The sequence below is a fragment of the Halichoerus grypus genome, chromosome 3 (genome assembly GCF_964656455.1).
Source record: "Halichoerus grypus chromosome 3, mHalGry1.hap1.1, whole genome shotgun sequence".
NCBI lineage: Eukaryota > Metazoa > Chordata > Mammalia > Carnivora > Phocidae > Halichoerus > Halichoerus grypus.
In genome coordinates, this window is record NC_135714.1 from 83741778 (window position 1) to 83762875 (window position 21098).

Consider the following 21098-nt stretch of genomic DNA (forward strand, 5'->3'; position numbering starts at 1 on the left):
CTCTTTAACCATGTCTGAAGACCTTTGAAGGAAAGAGGTTGTATTTAAAAGAGAAAGAAAAAAAATCCATACAATTCTGTATGAGGATGATGGAGTTAAAATGTACCCCAACCAAAATACAAAATGAACCCAGAATATCACTGAAGGGATATGTTGCTTAAATGTTAACCTCACTTGATTTTCCTTCTAAAACCAGGCTAAGATGCTTAAGTATGAATTATTCATGGACTGGAGGTCACTAGGGGCATCTCTTTCTCCTTATTGGGCTTTCGGGGGGAATTTTCTTTCTGATTTGTGCTTCCCCAGGTAATGGGCTTGGGGAGGCACAGGAGTCAAGAGATGGTGAAACCAGAATGCTGTCTATTTTGGGGTGCCTGGCTGGCTTAGTTGGTAGAGCATGTGACTCTTGATAACAGGGCTGTGAGTTCGAGCCCCATGTTGGACATAGAGATTACTTTTAAAAAAATGCTGCTTATTTTCTTAAGCATCACAGAACTTAGAGCTGGGCAGTATCTTAAAGATCACCCAAGTAAATCATCCAAGTTGTCATCTTTTTTTAAACACCTATGATAGGAAACATCTCGTCTCTATAATCCTCATTATAGCCTGCTGCTTCATTTAAACACCAATCCCAGAGACTATAAATTCTTGTCCATTGGTTGGGGGAGGCGCAAAAGAGGGGCTTGAAATTAAATGGATTCTCTCATTCTCCATTATTTTTTTTTTAAGATTTTATTTATTTATTTGACAGAGAGAGAGACAGCAAGAGAAGGAACACAAGCAGGGGAAGTGGGAGAGGGAGAAGCAGGCTTCCCGCCGAGCAGGGAGCCCGATGCGGGGCTCGATCCCAGGACCCTGGGATGATGACCTGAACTGAAGGCAGACGCTCAATGACTGAGCCACCCAGGCGCCTCCTCATTCTCCATTATTGTGGATTCCATTATGTCTACAATGGCCTGCTTCCATTACCCTGGACAAAAGACGAGTTCTACACATTGTTCAAGCTTCTTAGAATGAGAGGGAGGAAGGGGCTGAAATATCATTTTTTCACTTCCATCAACTAGCTTTTCCATCTTGATCTCTTTCCAAAATAATCATTTCATTGAAATATCACAACAATCCTCCAGGAGTGAAGATACGTATTCAGTCAAGATTTTTTTGAGCATCTGTTGCGTGCCAGGTGCTACAATAAGTGGTCATCATTCACTAACTCGTATTACTTCTTTGAAAATCCTGTGAAGAAAAATTTGTCCCTATTTTACAGATGAGTAAACTAAGGCACACATAAAGCATTTAACCGCAGGATCTCCTGATTGCAGTAAAGTGGTTTCATAAGCCACACTTGCAGGAGGGACAGGGGTGGGTGGGTGGGGTATGTCTCTTCCACTTAGTCATGAAAGGATCCTGGCTGACAGTCACTCTTCCTCCCACCCTTGGCTCCCAGGGTCCCAGTCAGCTGAAAGAGGAAAGGAGCATGGAGGAGTACGTGTGGGAGTTTTGAACGGGTCACTTCCTCTTACATTGCACTGGAGACAAACTTCAGTCCCATGGCCATGGGACTAAAAACAGGGAGGCGATAGTGGTGATCAACTTTTGTTCCCAATATTAGGAGGGGGGTTGATTTTGGTGAACAGATCCCAGGCGCTGGCGCGGATCAAAATTCTATACCTAACTGTAGCAGGAGCTTGAACCTGAAGCTTCTTTCTAATTCTAATGTGTATGCAAACATCCCCTCACTGAGAGTCCCCTGCAGTCGTGGTAAATGGCTATAACAAAAGCAAAACCATATCCCAGGATTAAGAATGAAAGATGCACTGTAAGGACAGTCACCGTTCTTCTTCAGGAAATCCTCAGAAATAATCAAGGCTATTAGACCAGGTAGGATGGGGGAGAATTACAACGAGGGCTTATTGCCCTAGCACTGACTCAAGGAGGACTCCTGCTCTCCAGCCCCTGTCTGTAATTCCTTATATGCCACACAGTACACCTTGGGTTTATTGATGCTAAAGATTAAGAGTCTTTAAGAGTCCATGTCCCTTGGGATCCCATCCAAAGGAGAAGGGCAAGCAAGTGATCTTCCTTGTGATCTGCAGAGAACTGGCAGGACCTTCCCATTTCGCGGATGAATGGGAAAGGAGCAGAAATGGGTTCTTAGGGAAATAATATCCCCTCCAAGCCAGAAGAATAGCAAGTGAAACAGAATTCTAGAAACCCCTTCTGGGATTCCTAATTCTTAGGACTCAGGAAGCAGGGTTGGTGCTGAAGATGGTCAGATGAAACCTCTGGGCACATGAGGGGAGTGTGTAGGATCAGGGGAGGTTCTGAGTTCATGCTGGATACTAGACAACCAGGTTGCTAGGACTATTCTCTGGCAATAAGAGATTTTTTTCTTTTTCCATTTCAAAATTGACGTGCCGTTGCCCTTCCCTTTCAGGCAAGAATTAACAACAAATTATTTTGTTTCAGAAATTCAAATGAGAAACTTCTAGTTATGGATTTTTTTTTTCTTTTACAGGACACCTTTTTATCACTTTGTTCAAATGTAGAGGTTCCCTTTTGCTTTTGAAATAAATTTCCTTTTGTAGTTTTGGGGGAAACAATCCAAAAACAAAATCTTAAACTTTCACCTACACAACTTTTTCAAATGTTTATTCTCATAACAATCTGAGAAGGAAACAGGGAGGGGTTTTAATTCCCGCCTTTTTTCATAAAATGGCCAAGCCCCCGACGTCCCTGGAGGTTCTTGGTCTAGTGGAAACAGTGAGGGCTGGACTCGGCCTTCAGTGCTCACACTGCCCTCCTCGGCCTGGCGCTGCAGCCCATCCTAGAACGCGTGGCTGCTCCGAGGGGGAAGGTCACATGGGCAGGCCCGGGAGAGGGAAGAGAAGGCGGCCGAGTGCAGGCACTGGAGGCTGGCAGAGGCACGCGAAAGCAGCCTGGGGCCAGCGGCGCACGCGGCAGCACGTGGCGCAGCGCACCAGTCCCTGCGGACAGCGCCCCCCCCACCAGCCACCACCACCAGCCACCAGGGGCCACGGGATCACGCCGGCTGTCCTCCCTTCCGGCTCCTCTCGCCTCTTTGCTTTGGGGCTCAGGAGCGGCTTCTCAGCACTCTGCCCAGTTCTGCGTTTTCTTCCCCCTCCTGTTCCCCCAACAATTCAGCCGGGGACTCCAAACTCTCCCGACGGCCCCCCAAGTTAATGTGGGATTCCGCCCCACAGCTGAAGCGCAGCCTGGCCCAGAGAAGCCAGAGGGCCACAAATCATAACCCGGGGAAACCCCACGCAGCTGCCCCCCAAAGTCCCGGCCTGCGCCCCTCCTGCCACACGTGAGACCACCTCCCCGGGGCTGGGACCTCCCCCTCCCCACCACAGGGGCCTCGGCCGCCCAGGATGTGTTCACCTGCTCCTGGACCCCAGCAGTCCCCAGTTGATCCGGGAGGGTCAAAGCCGCCCTTGGGCCCTCCTGACTTCCTACCTGGCCCAGAGCACCTCTTGAGTGATGGTCAACATATGCGCACTTACATGAGCCAGGGACCATTTTAGTTCTGAAAGGCAAAGAGACTCCAGATTTAAAGCTTCAAGAAAGAATGTGTGGGCAGCGAGTCACCCACACGCCCACATGGCCGCCTCCTTAGCCGGGCTCTCTTCGTCACCAGCAGGTCCTGCCTTTCTTCAAATGACGCCTTAACTGGGGTTTCCGTCCCTTCCCACAGCTCCCGGTTACTGCGCCTTGCAAGAGCTCGTCTGACTTCTCCCTCATCCATCACCTCTTCTGGAGGCTTTGTGCCGTTTTCATGATCCGTCGTAATGAAATTAGGGTTAAAAATCATAATCCCTCCTCCACCCTCCCTCGGCCTCCCCGCCTCCCTGCCTCCTTCCATTTTTCCTCCCTCCCTCCCTTTTCTGTCTGCCTGTCGTCCTCCTCTTGCCCTTTCTCTCCTTCCTCTTTCTTTTCTTTTCTCTCTTTCCTTCTTTTTTCCTTTTTCTTCCTCCACCCTCCTTTCTCCCTCCATCCTCCACATCCCCCACCCACTTTCTCTTTCTTCTTTCTTTCTTTTTCTTTCTTTTTTTTCTTTTTCTTTTTCTTTCTTTCTTTCTCTTTCTTTCTTTCTTTCTTTCTTTTTTTTCCTTCTTTCTTTCTTTCTTTCTTTCTTTCTTTCTTTCTTTCTTTCTTTCTTTCTTTCTTTCTTTCTTTTCTTCCTTCCTTCCTTTCTTTCTTTCTTTCTTTCTTTCTTTCTTTCTTTCTTTCTTTCTTTCTTTCTTTCTTTTCTCTTTCTTCTTTCTTTCCTTGAAGAAAGACTCATCCATTCCAGGACACTGGCCTCTAGCACTCTGAGGCAGAGAGGGGCTGGGGATGCGGGGAGACACCCTGCAGGCTCTTCCCCAGAGTCTCCTCCACACCTTCCTCAGGGGAAGCCTCCTGGAAACCAACACCCTGGCCCCACCGGCCCCATTTCCTGTGCACAGGAGGCCTCTGCTGGAAGAAGCAGAATTTTGCACAATCATGCAGCAGCTGGTCTGCCTCTTGCTACTCAACTTTTTTTACTTCAACAAATTTGGAAAGAGGCTTACAAGAAAAGGGAATTAGAAACTTCTTGGGCTTTCTGCCTGAATGTTTTTCCTTCAATTCAGGTCACAGAATCCTGATGTTATTTTCCCTTAGCAGAGAGGACTTAAATTGTTTTTTCTTTTGGCAGGAAACATGTAAACTCCCCGAGGCCTGATCATTCCAGCCAGGGCAACCTCGTAAGCCAGCATTTGCTACTTGCCCATCCTAGGCATTGTACATCCTGCCTCTTAGTTAATCCTCACAATCCTATGAGATCCTAATTACTATTAACCCCATCTTAAACATAAGGAAACAGAAGTGTGGAGCTTAAGTGGTTTGTCCAAGTTCAGTACGATCTAGAGCCAGATTTGCTTACTGGAGGTTCCATATCAAAGCATGAGCCACTGCACTACGTGGGGCCTTCATGTGTGTACACACTCCCCCCCCCCACACACACACACCGTTTGGATCTTTAACATGGGAAGATCTAGTTCATTGTATTTGCATGTTCGATGAGCTAAAAATCTTTTTGTTCAAGCACCAAAAACATAGATAGGGAAACACTCCAATCACCCAACTTGGGCTGGCTTCCCATGATAAAAGAGCAGGGTTCTTCCTTCACTCACCTGGGCAAGTCAGGCCTCCACCACCTTCCTTACTAGCGACACCCAAGTGCAGGCAAGTGACGACCAGGAGGCCCTCGGCTGAGAGAAAACCTCGGCATCCACCCCACCCCCTCCAAGGCCCAGCTGTGTCTGACCCCCAAGCCCATGCCTGCATCTGTTTGAATGCTTCTGATCGCAGAGTAAGAATACCTATGATTGAATTAAACAAATAGTGGCTTGCTTTTCTTATATCATTACAAGATGAGAGATAGATAGATCTAGATTTCACATGGAATGTTCCCTTGTTGGCAAGTAATTCAACCTTTCAAATCACTATTTGTGCCAACAAAATTATCTGCTGGCCAAATATGACCTGTGTGACTTGACCCACACTTTCTACAATTGTACCTTCAGGATGACCAGGTAGAGTGATGAGCTTAAGGCTTTGGGAAAGAATCAAAGTCTTTAACTCTCCCTTTCCATGTGCCACTGCTGGCCCCTCCCTCCCAGCAGGGACCCTGGCTGATACCGTTCCCAGCCATCACCCAGTGCCTGAGCAAGTTCCTGTTCTGACCACCTGCCTATGCCTAGGCTTTCTTTGATGACTTAACACAGAGGAAATGATAATTATAATAGGCAACATTTGTTGAATAGTTATTGTGTGCTATCAATATCTAGGCATCATCTAATTTAGTCCTCACTAGTGTTATTATTTTATTACTCCGATTTTTATTTTTTAAAAGATTTTATTTATTTATTTATTTATTTAGAGAGCATGCAAGCGGGGTTGTGGGGGGCACAGGGAGGAGGAGAGAGAGAATCCCAAGTAGACTCCATGCTGAGTGGGGAGCCCAATGTAGGGCTTGGTCCCACGACCTCAAGATCACTACCAGATCTGAAACTAAGAGTTGGACACTTAACCAACAGAGACATCAAGGCGCCCCATATTACTCCCATTTTTTAAAAAAGATTTTGTTTATTTATTTGAGAGAGAGAAGGAGAGAGAGAGAGCACGAGCTAGGGGGAGGGGCAGAGGGAGAGGAAGAAGCAGATTCCCCAATGAGCAGGGAGCCTGACGCGGGGCTCAATCTCAGGACCCTGGGATCATGACCTGAGCAGAAGGCAGACGCTTAACTGAGCCACCCAGACACCCCTCCCATTTTTAAAGATAAAGAAATTAAGGCACAGAAAGACTCAGTAACTTATATGCAATGTCAAACAGCCTACTAGTGGTGGGTCTGGAAGTCAAACGTAAGTACGTCTGATTTCAAAGCCCACACCCTTAACTGCTATATCAATTTGGATATTTTTGGTTGTAAAATGAGAATACCTGACTACAGCTGGATTACACAAATAGGGCCTTATTTTTCATAAGAAGACCAGAGTTAGATGACTGCCGGGTTAGCTCAGCAGCTCAACATCTCTGACATGCCCCGGTGTCAACAATGATTCCTCAAGCTCACAAAAAGGCTGTAGCAGCTCCAAGTATCAGATCCTCACACAGCAACTTCTCAACTTCACCAACAGCAGAGTTCCTCCTCAGGTCTCTTCCTTGTCAGGCAGGAAAACCTTCCCACCCCAAACCCATATTAAGTGTCAACTTGTATTTCATTCCCCAGAAGTGGGTCACATGCCTCACCCTAGACCAATATTTGGCAAAGAACAGAATTAGTGTAACAAATTACAATTCAGTCCCTGGGGCTGAACACAAAGTCACCTCTATTAGCAGAGGAGAGGTGGATATGGCTGTCAGGTGGCTGGCCCATAATGTCTGCCCCAACTATTGGGAATATGTGAATTGTCTCTCAGGATCCAGTAAATTTTACAAAAGCCTAAGTAAGTAACAATAACAGAATAAGGGGGCGCCTGGGTGGCTCAGTCAGTTAAGCGTCTGCCTTCGGCTCAGGTCATGATCCCAGGGTCCTGGGATCGAGCCCCGCATCGGGCTCCCTGCTCAGCAGGGAGTCTGCTTCTCCCTCTCCCTCTGCTCCTGCTCTCTCTCTCTCAAATAAATAAATAAAATCTTAAAAAAAAAAAAAACAGAATAAGAACAAAGGGATTGTTCTCACATGGATGATGAGCCAGGAAATGAGTACGAGTACTTAACCAGAAATTTCCATGAACCTGACAGCCCATTTCCTGGGAATTCTAGGTCACTTCGGTGTTACTGTCATCCGCCGTACTTTGTACTATGCTCATGGCATAATGCGCCACAGGCTGTTGCTCAATAAATCCTGTGTAAGCGCTGAGACCCGACCTAAGGGCTAAGCTGCATTATTGTTGCAAATGTTTTTTTCATGGCAGGATTCAGTAACCCATGTCGAAGATAGAAGGAGAGGTAGTGATAAACCTGACAGAGTGACGCAGGACCTTTACTTTTGCAAAGTGCATTCACGATTTGGCCCCTATTCAAGGGCTCAAAGATGTCTTGGCACGTTGCCCAGGCTCAGCTTAACAATCTCAAGCTCAGAGTCCAGCCTCACTAACTACCTGGTCTTGTGCTTTTCCTTCCTTATGTATTAATTACAGTGAAGATCTTTTAAGACTCTTTTCTCAGTTGAAAAGCTTTTTTTCATTGGTATTTTATCATAAACTTTCAAAACAACTTTCCTAAAGGGTTGAACAAGACAGCCTTAACTAACATGGCTCCCCCTATCACTGTCACATTAATCTTACAGGACTTGTCACCAGCTGAAATGGCCTTATTTGTCTACTTGCGTGTTGTCTGTCTCCCCCCGAAACCACTTAAAAGCATAAAGTTGAACAAAAGTCAAAATGGCTACACTAGAGCTTCAGCAAAACCGATTTTAAAGCAAACTTTTTCAGGGCGCCTGGGTGGCTCGGCCTATTGGGCGTCCGACTCTTGATGTCACTTGGGTCATGATCTCAGGGTGATGGGATCCAGCCCCGCATCAGGCTCTGTGCTCCACAGGGAATCTGCTTGAGATTCTCTCTCCCTCATCTCTGCCGCGCTCCCCCGCTTGCTCACTCCCTCTAAATAAATAAAATCTTTAAATAAAATAAAAATAAAGTAACCCATTTCCTCTCTTCCTCAAACTTCCCCTCCTCCCTTCTTAGCCTTTTGTTTCGGGATCCCAGGCCCACCCTGAAAAGGACTAACAGCATATACAATTCCTGTCGAAACCAGCTAGATCCTGTATTTCCCTACAAACCCCCCAGACCCTCTCTGGGGGTGGGGGTGGGCGTGGGGCTGACAGTTGTTGAAGGCCAGAGCCTGGTGCTGCTCAGTGTAACTGCTCATTACAGTTTGGTAATTTCCCACAGCCTTACATAAATTCCCATGTATTTTCTAGTATCTGACACAGTGCATGGAACGTCAGACTTTGGCAGTGACAGAGCCAAAGCCGGAGGAGACGCGCTCCTTGTTGGCCCCCGCAAATGTGCCGACAGGCGTTGTGGATAGAACAGGTAGGTCTCCCCTCGCCGTTCACTTAATTTATCTTTTTCTTTCAGGCCATCATCTGTCCCTCACTAAATGCTTGGTAAATGAACGAATAAATTAAGCTCAACAGTCTTTGCAGTCAGAACATAGATGTGTCTTAATCCTGGTTTTGTCTGTGACTTTTAGGGCCTTGCACACTATCAACCATCAAGTGGTTGATACCCTCTGAGAAGTCTATTAGAAAACAAGAATTCTGGGCAGATTTTGAAATGCTTTGAATTTCATGCACAAATAATGCCTACTGGTTTTTCTCCCTAAATCTTACCAAGTTGGGGAGCAAGTTTCATATCTAAGACAAGAGGATTCTTTCTGTCTCGGGTCCCTGTCACTTTGGGACTGTGTGAGAAACTCAGCTTTATTTCTCCTGTGCTCCAATTCACTTTCATTCCAACAGAGAAAACAATCTTCCTATTTATTTTCCAAGTGACTTCCCATGGTTTGAAAACCTCTCACAATGAAAAGTCAAGTAAGAAAAAAAACAAGAAGAGTTACAGTGAATGTGAATGAGGAAATTACCATTTTTATTGTCCTCTTGGTTCTCACATGAGAAGACGGAATCCCGTGAACTGACCTCTCTTCATCTCACACTCGAATGTGCTTTGCATCCAGCACGGCAGAAGGGCCCCACCCCGCTCTTTCCATTCTATCTGTTAATGTTTGCGTAACTATTAGCAGAAAAGTCTTCTCAGAAATCCAAAGCCAAGAGTAAGTACATCAGACTCTAACCCAGTATGTGTGGCAAAATAAAATCTATTAAAATGGTAGAGATGACTAAACACAGCGCCACACATGAGCTGTGGAAGACCATTTCCAACGTTACCATTCTCTTACGGAGATAACATGTATACAGCACATTTCCCTCTTTGATACCCATTACCGGGCTCACCCCTGTGAGGTGGGCTTTGAAATTGATGGACCAGAATTTGTATCACAGTTCTGCCCTTCCTAGCTCTTAATAAGTTACTTCACTTCTATGCTCAGTTTTCTTATAGTGAAAGGGGAATACATACACTGCCCTTGTAAGTTTGCCTTGAAGAATAAATTTAAAGTTTAGCTAAGGGCTAGGCCCAGTGCTGGCACATAATGAGGCCTCCGTGAATGGAAGCACCATCCTGGGGGGTGCATTTTCCAATTCAAAAGCTGTGAATTAGATTTATATTTGTTGACCCTGGCAGCAAAGTGGTATTTCTTTTAGCTTGGGTTTAAATCATTTTTATTGGGACGCCTGGGTGGCTCAGTCAGTTAGATGTCTGCATTCAGCTCAGGTGGTCGGGTCATAACTGGGTCATGTGGTGCCAGAGCTGGAGGGGGAGGGCTAAAGTCACAGGCCTGGCACAGGGTGAAGGACACTGATGCCCAGCCTTGCTGGAGGATGTCACCTGAGTAAGCAACCTTCCCCGGCAGAACGCACCATACAAACTCTGCACAGAAGGATGAATCGGACATGTGGCGGCAGGTGGACACATTTCCTCGCTTCTTGATCTTGTCTCTGGCTGTCTTCAGCTCCAGCTGGGGCCTTAGAAAGGCTTTATTCCAGGGTCCGCTGAAAATACACCCTGCACTCACTCCCTCAGTAAATATCCATCAGGGAAGTCACACGAAAAGATTGCTCCAATTCGCTCTTGCTGGTGGGCTTCCAAGGGTAAAATAATACAGTCCGCGTCTTTTCAGTCATGAGGAAACCGTTGTCACTGAATCTCCCGGGGATGCTTCCTACATCTAACCAAACAAAGGGAGCAACAGTGGAGGTTTCCAGATCAAAAGCAAATGTGTCACCTTGCTGAGAGATGATGGCCTGAAAGAAAAAGATAAATTAAGTGAACGGCGAGGGGAGACCTACCTGTTCTATCCACAATGCCTATCGGCACATTTACAGGGGCCAACAAGGAGCGCATCTCCTCCAGCTTTGGCTCTGTTACTGCCAAAGTCTGACGTTCCATGCACTGTGTCAGATACTAGAAAATACATGGGAATTTATTTAAGGCTGTGGGAAATTACCAAACTGTAATCTCCAGCCAAGTGTAGAAATTCGTCGTCTCCAATTATTAAGGAGAATATTTCACAAGAAGCTCAGAGCTTTATATCTTTTACAGTTTTTCTCAGGGGATGAGAGGAACATTTTGGCATAAGGGCTGGGAAGTTTCAATGACTTTCTCAGGATATATGTGGAGCTAGCACCACCATGGAACTTGTTCTTCTAGAAAGATCCAGCAACCTAGGCAGCCGCCTGCCAGGCATTTACAAAAGCTCTACCGTTAGAGCTTTCTCTCTTCTGCTGCATAGTACCAGAAAGCCACATTATTAGCACTTTTAACACGTGCAGATCCCACACAGTATCAGCAAAGGAAAGTGCAATTTAAGCCCTGTCATTCACTCGCCAATTAGCGCCCGCTAAAGTGAGGCTAGGCTGGGCTGTGCCCCAGAGGGTAGGGGGCTGTGAGTTTCTCTCAGTGCGAGCGTGCAGCTGAAACTGATCTGGTATTTAAGGCTGTGCCTTTGACATGAAACGTGACCCCCTCAACATGCAGACACGCCACACCGTAGGTCTGACGTTGCACGTGATGTGTGGCATAGAGAATTTCAAGGAGCCATTTTTACTCTATATAATTTCGGCCTTACACATCATGGAGGGTTCTGAGTTATAAACAAGAAAACGTACTTTGGAGGAAACAGCAAAGAAACTTAACAAAGCGTATTAGGTATCTCTCGGAGTTTGGGAGAGTCAGGTCTCAAGCTGGATGTTAAATTCCCAAATCACGCCGCCCAGCGGTTGGGTGAAGACCCTAAGGCAGGCCCAGGCATGCCATCCGCGCGGCTGGCCCCAGCCGGCCTGCAAGGCTGCCAGGGACGCCTCAGCTACTGTTGCTCCAAGGCCAAAGCCAGAAGGGACACTGGTGCCGGCTCCCTCGTATTGCCTGCTTCCGATCTGAAGTCTCATCTCTATATGTGACTGCAGAGCCCAGGGTCAAGCTCGTAGCCTGGCTTCCGGGAGGTATGGTCAACAACTTCCCGGCATCCTACTGGGGACAGCGCACCCGCGTGCCCGGCCCGTGTTAAGCCTGCCGTAAATGTTAACTGTTACTACTACTATTATATCCCTTTAGGAAGGGCAAGTCTCACTGAAGTCCAAATGCGGTAGGACAAAGGAACAAGTCCCACTTCTCTCCCACACCCACTTGTCCCAAGGTAATGAAGGCCTGGTTTAGGAAAGAGAAAAAGATTTCAAAACTCTAAGTCTAGAGACTGCGAATTTGTCTGCTACAGTGTTTCGGTTTTGTTGCCGTTATTGTTGTTGTTTGTCTGGAAAGAAGCTGTGTAAATGCATGGCATTCCCTTCAGGCTGCTCTACCCCGGCTGCCCCAGATGACTTACATGTCATCATGTGAACATTTCACTATTAATTAGAAAGAAAGATATGTTTTCATTTCAAGGACTGAGTTTTAATACGATTATTTCTAAGTAAATGCAAATAAACCCTGTCACTTAAGCATTCTCAGTGAAGTACAGGTCTGAAACAAATTTAACCTTCACTAAACAGAGAGTAAAACTTTCTAGAGAATACATTCAATCACCGTGTGTCCGTGTGTCGGGGAAAGGGTAGGAAAGGTTTTCAATCAACTAGACAGACTCCACGTTCTCCAGCTGCACAATTTTTATAACAACACATCCTGGTCATCCCATTTGCTTCTTGGCAATTATAGATTTGGTAATTAAGCTACTTTGAAGCAATAAACCAAAGAGAACAGAGGGAAATTTTTAAAAATTCATCGATTGTCCTTAAACCCTCAAAGTCAGAGTGTTTCTGCTGGGGCTGCCTGGTCCCCCCCTTTACACAGGTCTGCTGGCTTGTCAGGGCGGCACATGACACTTCAGGGGTGAAGCAGGAAAGGCCGGGGACAGAGCCTGGAATGCGGTGACAAGTCCTGCTGCCTCTTCCTGCCCCGGTCCAGCCCACTAGGGGCCAAGGGGTAGTGGGGGTGGCAGGAACCCGAAACTCTGACAGACACTGAATTAGAAAAGCAGTCATTTGGTCTTTGCTTCCAGTGGGAAGAGACTACCATTCCCCAGGTCCCGGGTAAACTCAGTACCAAGGAGAAATTCTGCAAAATGCAGGATGCCATGTGCTTGCCCCAGAAGCAGGGCACCTCTGCAAGGCCACGGGGACCCCAGGCCACCGGTACTTACGGTGATGTGAGCCTTGTGGAGCCCCACGCTGTCACTCAGTGAAGACAGGAAGTGATAGTTGGTTGGGCTCACAAGTTGGCTGTCAGCTGAAAGGTAAAAGGAAACCACACAGCTTTGCCGTGTACAATTCCCACAATTCTCCAACAATACAGGCACCGACTCCTTATAGAGGAGAACGGCCTCCCCTGCTTTCAGGACAAAATGCTCCGTCTCAGAGGAGCACAATGGCTCCAGGGAACGCCACGTGTGGACTCTCACCTGGGGAGAAACAAGACAGAGCAAAAACAAACATTCTTGGTTACTATCTTTTTTTTTTTTTTTTTTAGAGAATAATAGATGGAAGTCAGAATAGCAGAACTAGTTAAGAGCCTATGGACCCTGGGCTTAACTGCAGCCCCACTGAGTACCAGAGCCTGGAACAAAGCAAGTTACTCAACTCCTCAAAGGCTCTGTTTCTTCACACGTAAAATGAGAATAAGAACAGCACTAACTTCACTGGCTGTTGTGAGAGTTAAATAAAGTAATCTATGGAAGACACAGGACCTGGTGCACTGTCATTATTCTGTAACTGTGACCTATTTGCAGTGTCCTCCAAACTGCAACCACCTGAGACTCTTTGAGTTCCTCCCGTTTTGCCTCGCATTGTTTTAAATACAGGTGTAATTTTCCATATACATACAGAATTCTTTTACAGATTTTCACTTTAACAAACCACTTTTAAGGATTTCTTTCTGTCAAGTTTAGGCTATTTCCAGCTTCTTGTGATTATATAACCTTATATCATAGTGGCACTTTACAGTTTATAATTTGCTTTCGTCTAATTATTTTATTGTTTATTTTATTCACTGCCCATTGAAATCCTTCAAGACAGGCTGACAAGTGAAGATATGATAGTCACAGATGAGGAAACTGAATCACCAAGGCATTAAGCCTTAAGGTCACGGGATAAATGGCAGAGTTTTACCCTGAAGGTACAGGTATTCTGAGTCCAAGGACAGCCCATTTTCTGCGACAGGCACTTAGAAACATTTCAATACAAATTAATTTCTCTTTTCTTTTTCCCAGAAGAAATACAACCAATAACTAAAGAGATGACCAAAAACTCTCATTCTGTCTCAGAAAAAAACTCCAAGCAACTTACAGTGAGCTTTGCCTTGCAGTCAGAGCGAAGGTCTGACACACCATAGATGAAAAACACGTCTTGGTCCTCAAAACCCACTGGCAACAGTGGAGCGAAGAAATGCCGAGCAAAGTAATGAAGCATCTTCCACTTTCCTCCATACTCTAAAAATAGGCAAGTTAAGAGATGGGCAGGGTCAAGCAGTCAGGGTCATCTCCCCCATGGTCCAGCTATGCTGACTTGTCATGATTCTAGGGACTGAACATAGCAGGGAGCTTCAACAGGGCCATGAACCCACGTGCACTGAGGCCTCGGGGCATTCCAGTCTTTACCTCACGGCATCCTCACATCTGGGTGAGGCAAGCATTCACATCCACTTTACAATGAGGAAAGGGAGGCTCAGACCGTACATCAAACATGCCACAGGCAGTACTCTGAGCCCAGACCCGACTCCTAGGCAGCACTTTCTCATACATAATTCTGCTTCCAGTATTCCTTTTTACTACATACACATGAAGAAGGAAATCGGTAGCATGGAAGTAAAAATATTGAATGTATTAGCAACTGTAAGAAAATATTACACTTGTATAAAACATTATAAATATTCATTTATAAATGTTAAAGGGAGGGGCGCCTGGGCGGCTCAATCGATTAAGCAACTGACTCTTGATTTCAGCCCAGGTCATGATCTCCGGGGCATGAGATTGAGCCCCGCGTCTCCATGCTCAGCAGCTCAGCACAGAATCTGCTGGAGATTCTCTCCTTCTTTTTCTCTCTGCCCCTCCTCCCGTTCACGCACACTGTCTCTCTCAAATAAATAAAATCTTCTAAAATTTTAAAAAAATAAGAGTTATAGGGAACATAGTCAATAATATTGTAGTAACTTCGTATGGTGACAGATGGTAACTACAGTTATCACGGTGAGCATTTCAAAATGTACAGAAATGTCAAATCACTGTATGGTACACCTAAAAAAATATATAAACAGAACACTTGGGAAAAAAACAATTAAAAAAGTGACAGAAAGAGTTATTTAGAACTCAAAGTCTCCTTCCTTTTCCCATAAGTACAAAAGCCTCTGAGTGAAATAAAACAACCATTATCACAAATGCCACTGGCAAGTGCAGACTCGAGGAGAACATCCAAACAGATGACAGTTAATGACAGTTGCCCTGATACAATTAGAAGCTTTTGAGAACCGGGGCGCCTGGGTGTCTCAGTTGGTTAAGCAACTGCCTTCGGCTCAGGTCATGATCCTAGAGTCCCGGGATCGAGTCCCACATCGGGCTCCCTGCTCAGCGGGGAGTCTGCTTCTCCCTCTGATCCTCCCCCTCTCATGCTCTCTGTCTCCCATTCTCTCTCTCAGATAAATAAATAAAATCTTTAAAAAAAAAAAAAAAAAAAAGAAGCTTTTGAGAACCTATGAATTCTGTGCCCTGTTGGCATGTCCAGGATGCTAAACCCCCAAACTAAAAAACGTGTCACCATGCCTCTATTCCAAAAAGCTCTTTCCCACAGAGCACTGCACCAATGAACAACTTCCAGAGAGATGGTGGGGAGGGGGAAAGGGTGGAGGAGGGGCGAGGGAGTGTGTGTTGGGGGGGAGGATCATGTCCAGAATTCACAGTGCAAGCTGCTGAGATGGAGAAATGTGGTTTGAAGTTCAGAGAGAACCAATTTCTTCTGGCTTTCCAAAATTTCAACTCTCAGTGCTTCAACTGCAACTCCTAATATTTCCCCTTAAAAACAACAAGCAGGGAGGGGTGGAGAGGCCTTTCATATTAGATCTATAAAATGAACTCGAACTTACAAAGTTGACCTTGAACAACATGGGGTTCGGGGCACCAACCCCTGTGCAGTCCAAAATCCACAGGTAACTGCTGACTCCCTCAGAACTTAACTAATAGCTTACTGTTGACCAAGCCTTACTGATAACATAAGTGGTCAATTGACACAGATTTTATATGTTATATGTATTATATACTGTATCCTTACAATAAAGCAAGCTAGAGAAAAGCAAATGTTATTAAGAAAGTCAGAAGGAAGACAAAATACATTTACAGTACTGTACTGTCTTTACCCAAAAAATCTGCATCTTCATGGACCTGCACGGTTCAACCTCATGTTGTTCAAACATCAACTGTATTTGGAAAGTTTTCTCGTAAGTGGAAGGTGGCTCAGACCTGAGGTAACTTACAGACTCTCGTGTGGTATCCATTACAGAAGAGACTTCATATGCATGGTTCCAGCTTCATGGCCACACACAGAACACAGGAGGACAGCAATTGAAGCACAAGGTCTCACTGGGACACACACTAGTTACTCATCAGTGACAATATAGCTACCAATATAATATCCTGCATAGCCAGCTAAAAATGCTGTGGGATTTCTGGCCTTTCCGTTAGCTCTGTGCCTGTCCAAGCTTATGAGCCAAGCAAAATAAAATGCCCAGGTGGATTTCTGTATTTGCAAAATTATAACTAAAAATGAGACTAATTTTTTAAAAGGAAATGTGTAAGAATCTATAGATTCCAAGCGGCTATGATCCCTTTAAAGGATCACCATTTCAGATACGAGCTGACACATGCCTTCCCCCACCCTCACCGGCACACACTATAAGCAGCAGATTCATTAAACCAATGACACAGAGTTAAACAGACGCTGTGAGGCTGTCCAGACCAGGAGCAGACATGGCATACCTTGTCACAACTCCTCCCTGGCACCTGTTTTCTGTACCAGGTACAAGAAGATGGTGATCCTCTCCACGGAGGCACTGTCCTGCGAGACTTTAGAAAACAAATTCTTGCTCTGCCATCATACTCCTGGTTCCTGGGTTTACTCACCCTTTCTAAAGAACTCATTAAAATAATTTGCAATACAGTCATTTAAGGGAAGATTAACAAAGACTGGGCTCTCCCCATTCTCGAACCAAACTCTGCTTCAGGAGTCCACGACCTCATCCACGTACAAGAAGGCAGGGTCAGGGTCCAAGTGTCCCTGAACAGTATCTCTTTGTCCAGTTTTAAGCTTCCCAGAAAGGCAACTCTCCCCAGGCTACCCCTGATTCTCATCCAATACTCTTTATCTGGTTGGTGTTGATAAACAGTTTGGTCAGAGGTGACTCGGCACACTAATCAAAGCATGCGGGGAATGGACTCCTTTGGATTTGCATTCACAGCTAGTTTAAGAGCCTCACCCAGCAAAGGGGCTTTTTATTGTATGGCCTTGCCTCAGTTTTGGCCCCAAATTCTTGTGTACATTATTAACTGAATTTCTTTTCAAACCACCATTAGTGAACACCAAAGATTCATTATTACTCCTTGATTTTTAAAAATATATCAAAATAGAATAATTCAAACTGCAGGCACCATGCCAGTCATCTCCCTGTTGCCAACGGAACTGGTGCAACTGCTAACCCCTCCTACGTGGATTTCTGACTCCACCACGTTTCCCCCCAACAGATAAATAGGGCAAAAATAAAGATGACCTTATGGACCTAGAGGGGAATCCGGGAAAAGGACATTTTAACATTCAGCTGGGCCAGCCTTCCACTTGGCTGAATTCTTCCGAGGAAGAAGCTTACATAAATGCTTCTTTTGCCTGGAAATTCCTCCTAATTAAATTCAAAATTTTAAGCAATCATTGTAAGACACATGGCTGAGACCTTCATGCATGAATCTACCCCCTTCATTAGCCGGCTTTTGTGACTCTGCACAGCCCCGAACTCGAACAAGGCTGCCGCGAAGGCTCCCGGAGTGACCAAGAAGGTGGGCGGGGCGGCCGCAGTTCACGGGCTGCAGGAGGAACCCCTCCACTGCGCTGGGGTCTACCCCGATTAGTCTGACCCCTCAGGCTCCGTGCTTTCTCAGTGCGTCTCCGCACCGGAGTTGCTTTCTCTCACAGACACAAAGAATGCTGCAACACTTACCTAGAGAAGCCCAGGAAGGAGCCTGCCAGATGTCATTCAGCTGCCAATAAAGTGCTCCCATGGTGTAGCCTTGCGCATCCACTATCTCGCTGCGACTGCGGCGGTAGAATTCAGTCTCTATTTTGACACACTGGGCCTGCATCACCTGATTCGGGGGACAACATCGAAGCACACGTGTTATTGTTTGACGTAAGTGTGTAGATCTGAGAAAATTGCAGGCTTGAGGGTGTTTTTTAAAATTAGGTTGGATAAATTAGGGAATCTGATTAGCATTATGTCTACCATTATTATACTAGATCTGTAACTAGCCCCTCAGTGTGACAGAAGGGTTGTCTATAACAGCTGATTTATTTGGGAGTCTTAGTGTTTCCTTTATTGTAACAATGGGTGATCGAGGAAATAGGATGGTATGAAAGGTTCCTTGCTAATGATAGTGTAGGCGATGATGGAAAGCAGACTATTATTCCAGAGTAAATGGTATATGTAGTCAAACACTAAATTTTTTTGTGGTGATGGGTTTTACAAATATATTTATAGCTACTGAAGAAAAAAGTTGAATTAGAAAAAAATTCTACAGGAAAAATAACATTATTATGAGTCTTACACTGTCCAATCCCTAACCCCTTTTCTCTTTTTTCTTTTTTCAAGATTTTATTTATTCATTTGAGAGAGAGAGACAGAGAGAGAGAGCATGATCAGGGGAGAGAGGCAGAGGCAGAGGGAGAAGCAGATCCCCTGCTGAGCTGGGAGCCAGACATGGGGCTCCATCCCAGAACCCCAGGATTACAACCTGAGCTGAAGGCAGATGCTTAACCATCTGAGACACCCAGGTGCCCTCCCCAACCCCTTTTTTCTACTCAAGCAACTGTTCTTATATCATGACTTCTGATAATGAAAAATTTCTTATGGATGTAATTCCTTCATTATAGCAGAACAGATGGTAAATTGCAGCAATGAGACAAGTGAATTTAGTTCCTATTGAAGAGGCATTAAAGAACTTTATGCAGGACTCTTAATTATTGGCAACATCATTGAAAAATCACTCTTTCATTGCTGCTGTTATCACGTACTTTTTAAAAAGATTTTATTTATTTTATTTTAGAGAGCACAAGCCAGGGGGAGAGAGAGAGGAGTCCTAAGCAGACTCCTCACTGAGCACAGAGCCTGATGCAGGGCTCGATTCCACCACCCTGAGATCATGACCTGAGCTGAAACCAAGAGTGGGAGGCCCAACCAGCTGCACCACCCAGGCACCCCTGTTATCTCATGCTTTTAACTTAGAGAGGCTCATGAGTGAGAGGTTCTTAGGCTCATTTGGAGAGGTCACCAAGGAGAACCTGCAGAGACGGTCAGAGCTGCAAGGACTCCTCATTAGAGTGGGGCCTGGATTTTAACAGAGGAAGGAAAAGAAGGATGCAGATAAGGTCTCTTGAAGACTAAGCCCAGATGCTTTCCTAAAAGCTGGAAGAGCTCAGATAAAGGTAGAACCTTTAAATAGGGTTAGGCTGGCTAGTGAGATAATCATAGGTGAAGGTATGACTTATATGAGGTGGGGCCACAAAATTCCAGAAGGATGAAGCAAGAAGAAATCATGGTCATTCAATAAAGATTTAGCAAGCACCTACAGTATGTGTTACATGCTGGTAATGGTCCACCCCTCTCCCAGCAAAAAAATACAGGAGCCCACCCTCATGGAGCTTATTGGCTTGTGTAGAACACAGGACTTAATCAAAGAGTCACGCAAATAAATGTAAACTTTAAACAGTAGTAAGTGCTAAGAAGGAGGAGTGAGCAATGTTACGAGTGTAGATAGTAGGGGAAATAGGCCTAGCCGAGGAATGATGATTAGTCTCAAAGAAGAGGAAAGAGACAAGGAGAGAGGGCAGAACCTGGCAGCCGGAGAGGACATGTGTGTTGAGCAGAGAATTCACAGGCGAAGAACTAAAAGGCACAGAGAGCCAGGAACAATGGAAGGGAGGCCAGTGAGATGCAGGGACCAGACCTGGGAAGGTTTTGGTGTGTGTCCTAGAGGCTACTGGAAGTCACAGAAAGCTTTTAAGCTCAATGGGTGAAGGGACCAGATTTGCATTCCAAAAGAAGATACTGCTGACCAAAAGAAGAAATGGAGGCACCGGGGTGGGGGAGGTGCCTCCAGTGGGCTTAGGGCGACCATTCAGAAAGCTATGAAAACCATCCCAGCAAGAGATGATATCAGCTGTGAGCAGATAAAGAAATGTCCTCATTCAGGAACCAGACCACTGGGACCACAGCAATGAGAGCAGTGAATACACTCTAAAGAAAGAATCTCACAGACGGAGTGGAAATTGTGCCAACTGAAAATGACCACAGGATACAATCTGCATGTATTTAGTCCCAACACTAAGTCAGAGGGAATGAAATAGAAAAACAGACCTATGAAATTTGATCTGTCAGTCAAGCCAATCTGCAATTATACTCAGAAATTTCCAGCCAAGTTCCTTGTAAAAATACCAATCTTGTCTGAACTAAAAAAGAAAAAGAGAGAGAGAGAGAGAGATTTACCTACTTCTAGGCCTGGATACGTAGGCACAGAGAAATTAAGTCCCTTTGTAAGCATTCACGTATGTTGAGTTACGGTACAAAATCAGTGCTGTGGAGCAACTTCTAGAAAATTCAGTGAAGATGAAGCAGTCCAAAAGTAGAAATCTCAGTAGAAACAGATTCTAGGGCAGCATCATCCATGCCCACTAGAGATCTTTACCTTACATCAGCACGGAAAGTAACCTTTATAGTTGTTAAAAAGATTTGATCTCTGAACTCATTTATATCACCCTGAGCCTCCATATAATAGCCCCACCAACCAACCTAAATTTGGCCTATGTGCACAAAATCGAGCCAGCCGCAGTCTCTGCCTCCTCAGGACCCACACCCAAGACCCCGAACAAGAGGAAATCTCAGTTCTCATCCAGAGAGTCCTGAAAAACAGCCATTGCTTTATAGACTGTGTGTGGAGTGATCATGAGAGGAGAAGCTGAGGAAGTCCTCATCAGACTGGTGAGTAACAATAGGAGGAGAGGGGTTCTAGTCACCAGATATTCTAGAAACTGCTGGTCCAGCCAAGCATGGGCATCGAATGGCAACCACCATGGACAATCCACTTTTGGTGCCAGCCCACAATTCTGGAACTCCCAGTACCTGAAGTACCCCCGAAGTCTGGGCAATTCCTGATATACCAAAGAAGCCAAAGAACCTGCAACATTCTGTTAT

At 45.4% G+C, this 21098-nt stretch overlaps 1 protein-coding gene across 4 annotated transcripts in view; it reads right to left on the reverse strand.

The window, feature by feature from the left end:
- Window positions 1-733: 733 nt before the first annotated feature.
- MANBA (mannosidase beta) overlaps window positions 734-21098 on the reverse strand; it is a 116530-nt gene continuing 96165 nt past the window's right edge. For 3 of the 4 annotated variants that reach the window (XM_078069015.1, XM_036095814.2, XM_036095813.2), the window contains 4 exons: window positions 17853-17997; window positions 13946-14088; window positions 12805-13062; window positions 9120-10414 (listed from right to left, as the gene is read on the reverse strand). In XM_078069015.1, the coding sequence (XP_077925141.1) occupies window positions 10190-10414; window positions 12805-13062; window positions 13946-14088; window positions 17853-17997 (771 nt within the window). In that variant the 3' untranslated portion in view covers window positions 9120-10189. Of the gene's footprint in view, window positions 1234-9119; window positions 10415-12804; window positions 13063-13945; window positions 14089-17852; window positions 17998-21098 lie in introns of those variants that run through there. The other variant, XM_078069014.1, reaches the window with a different exon arrangement.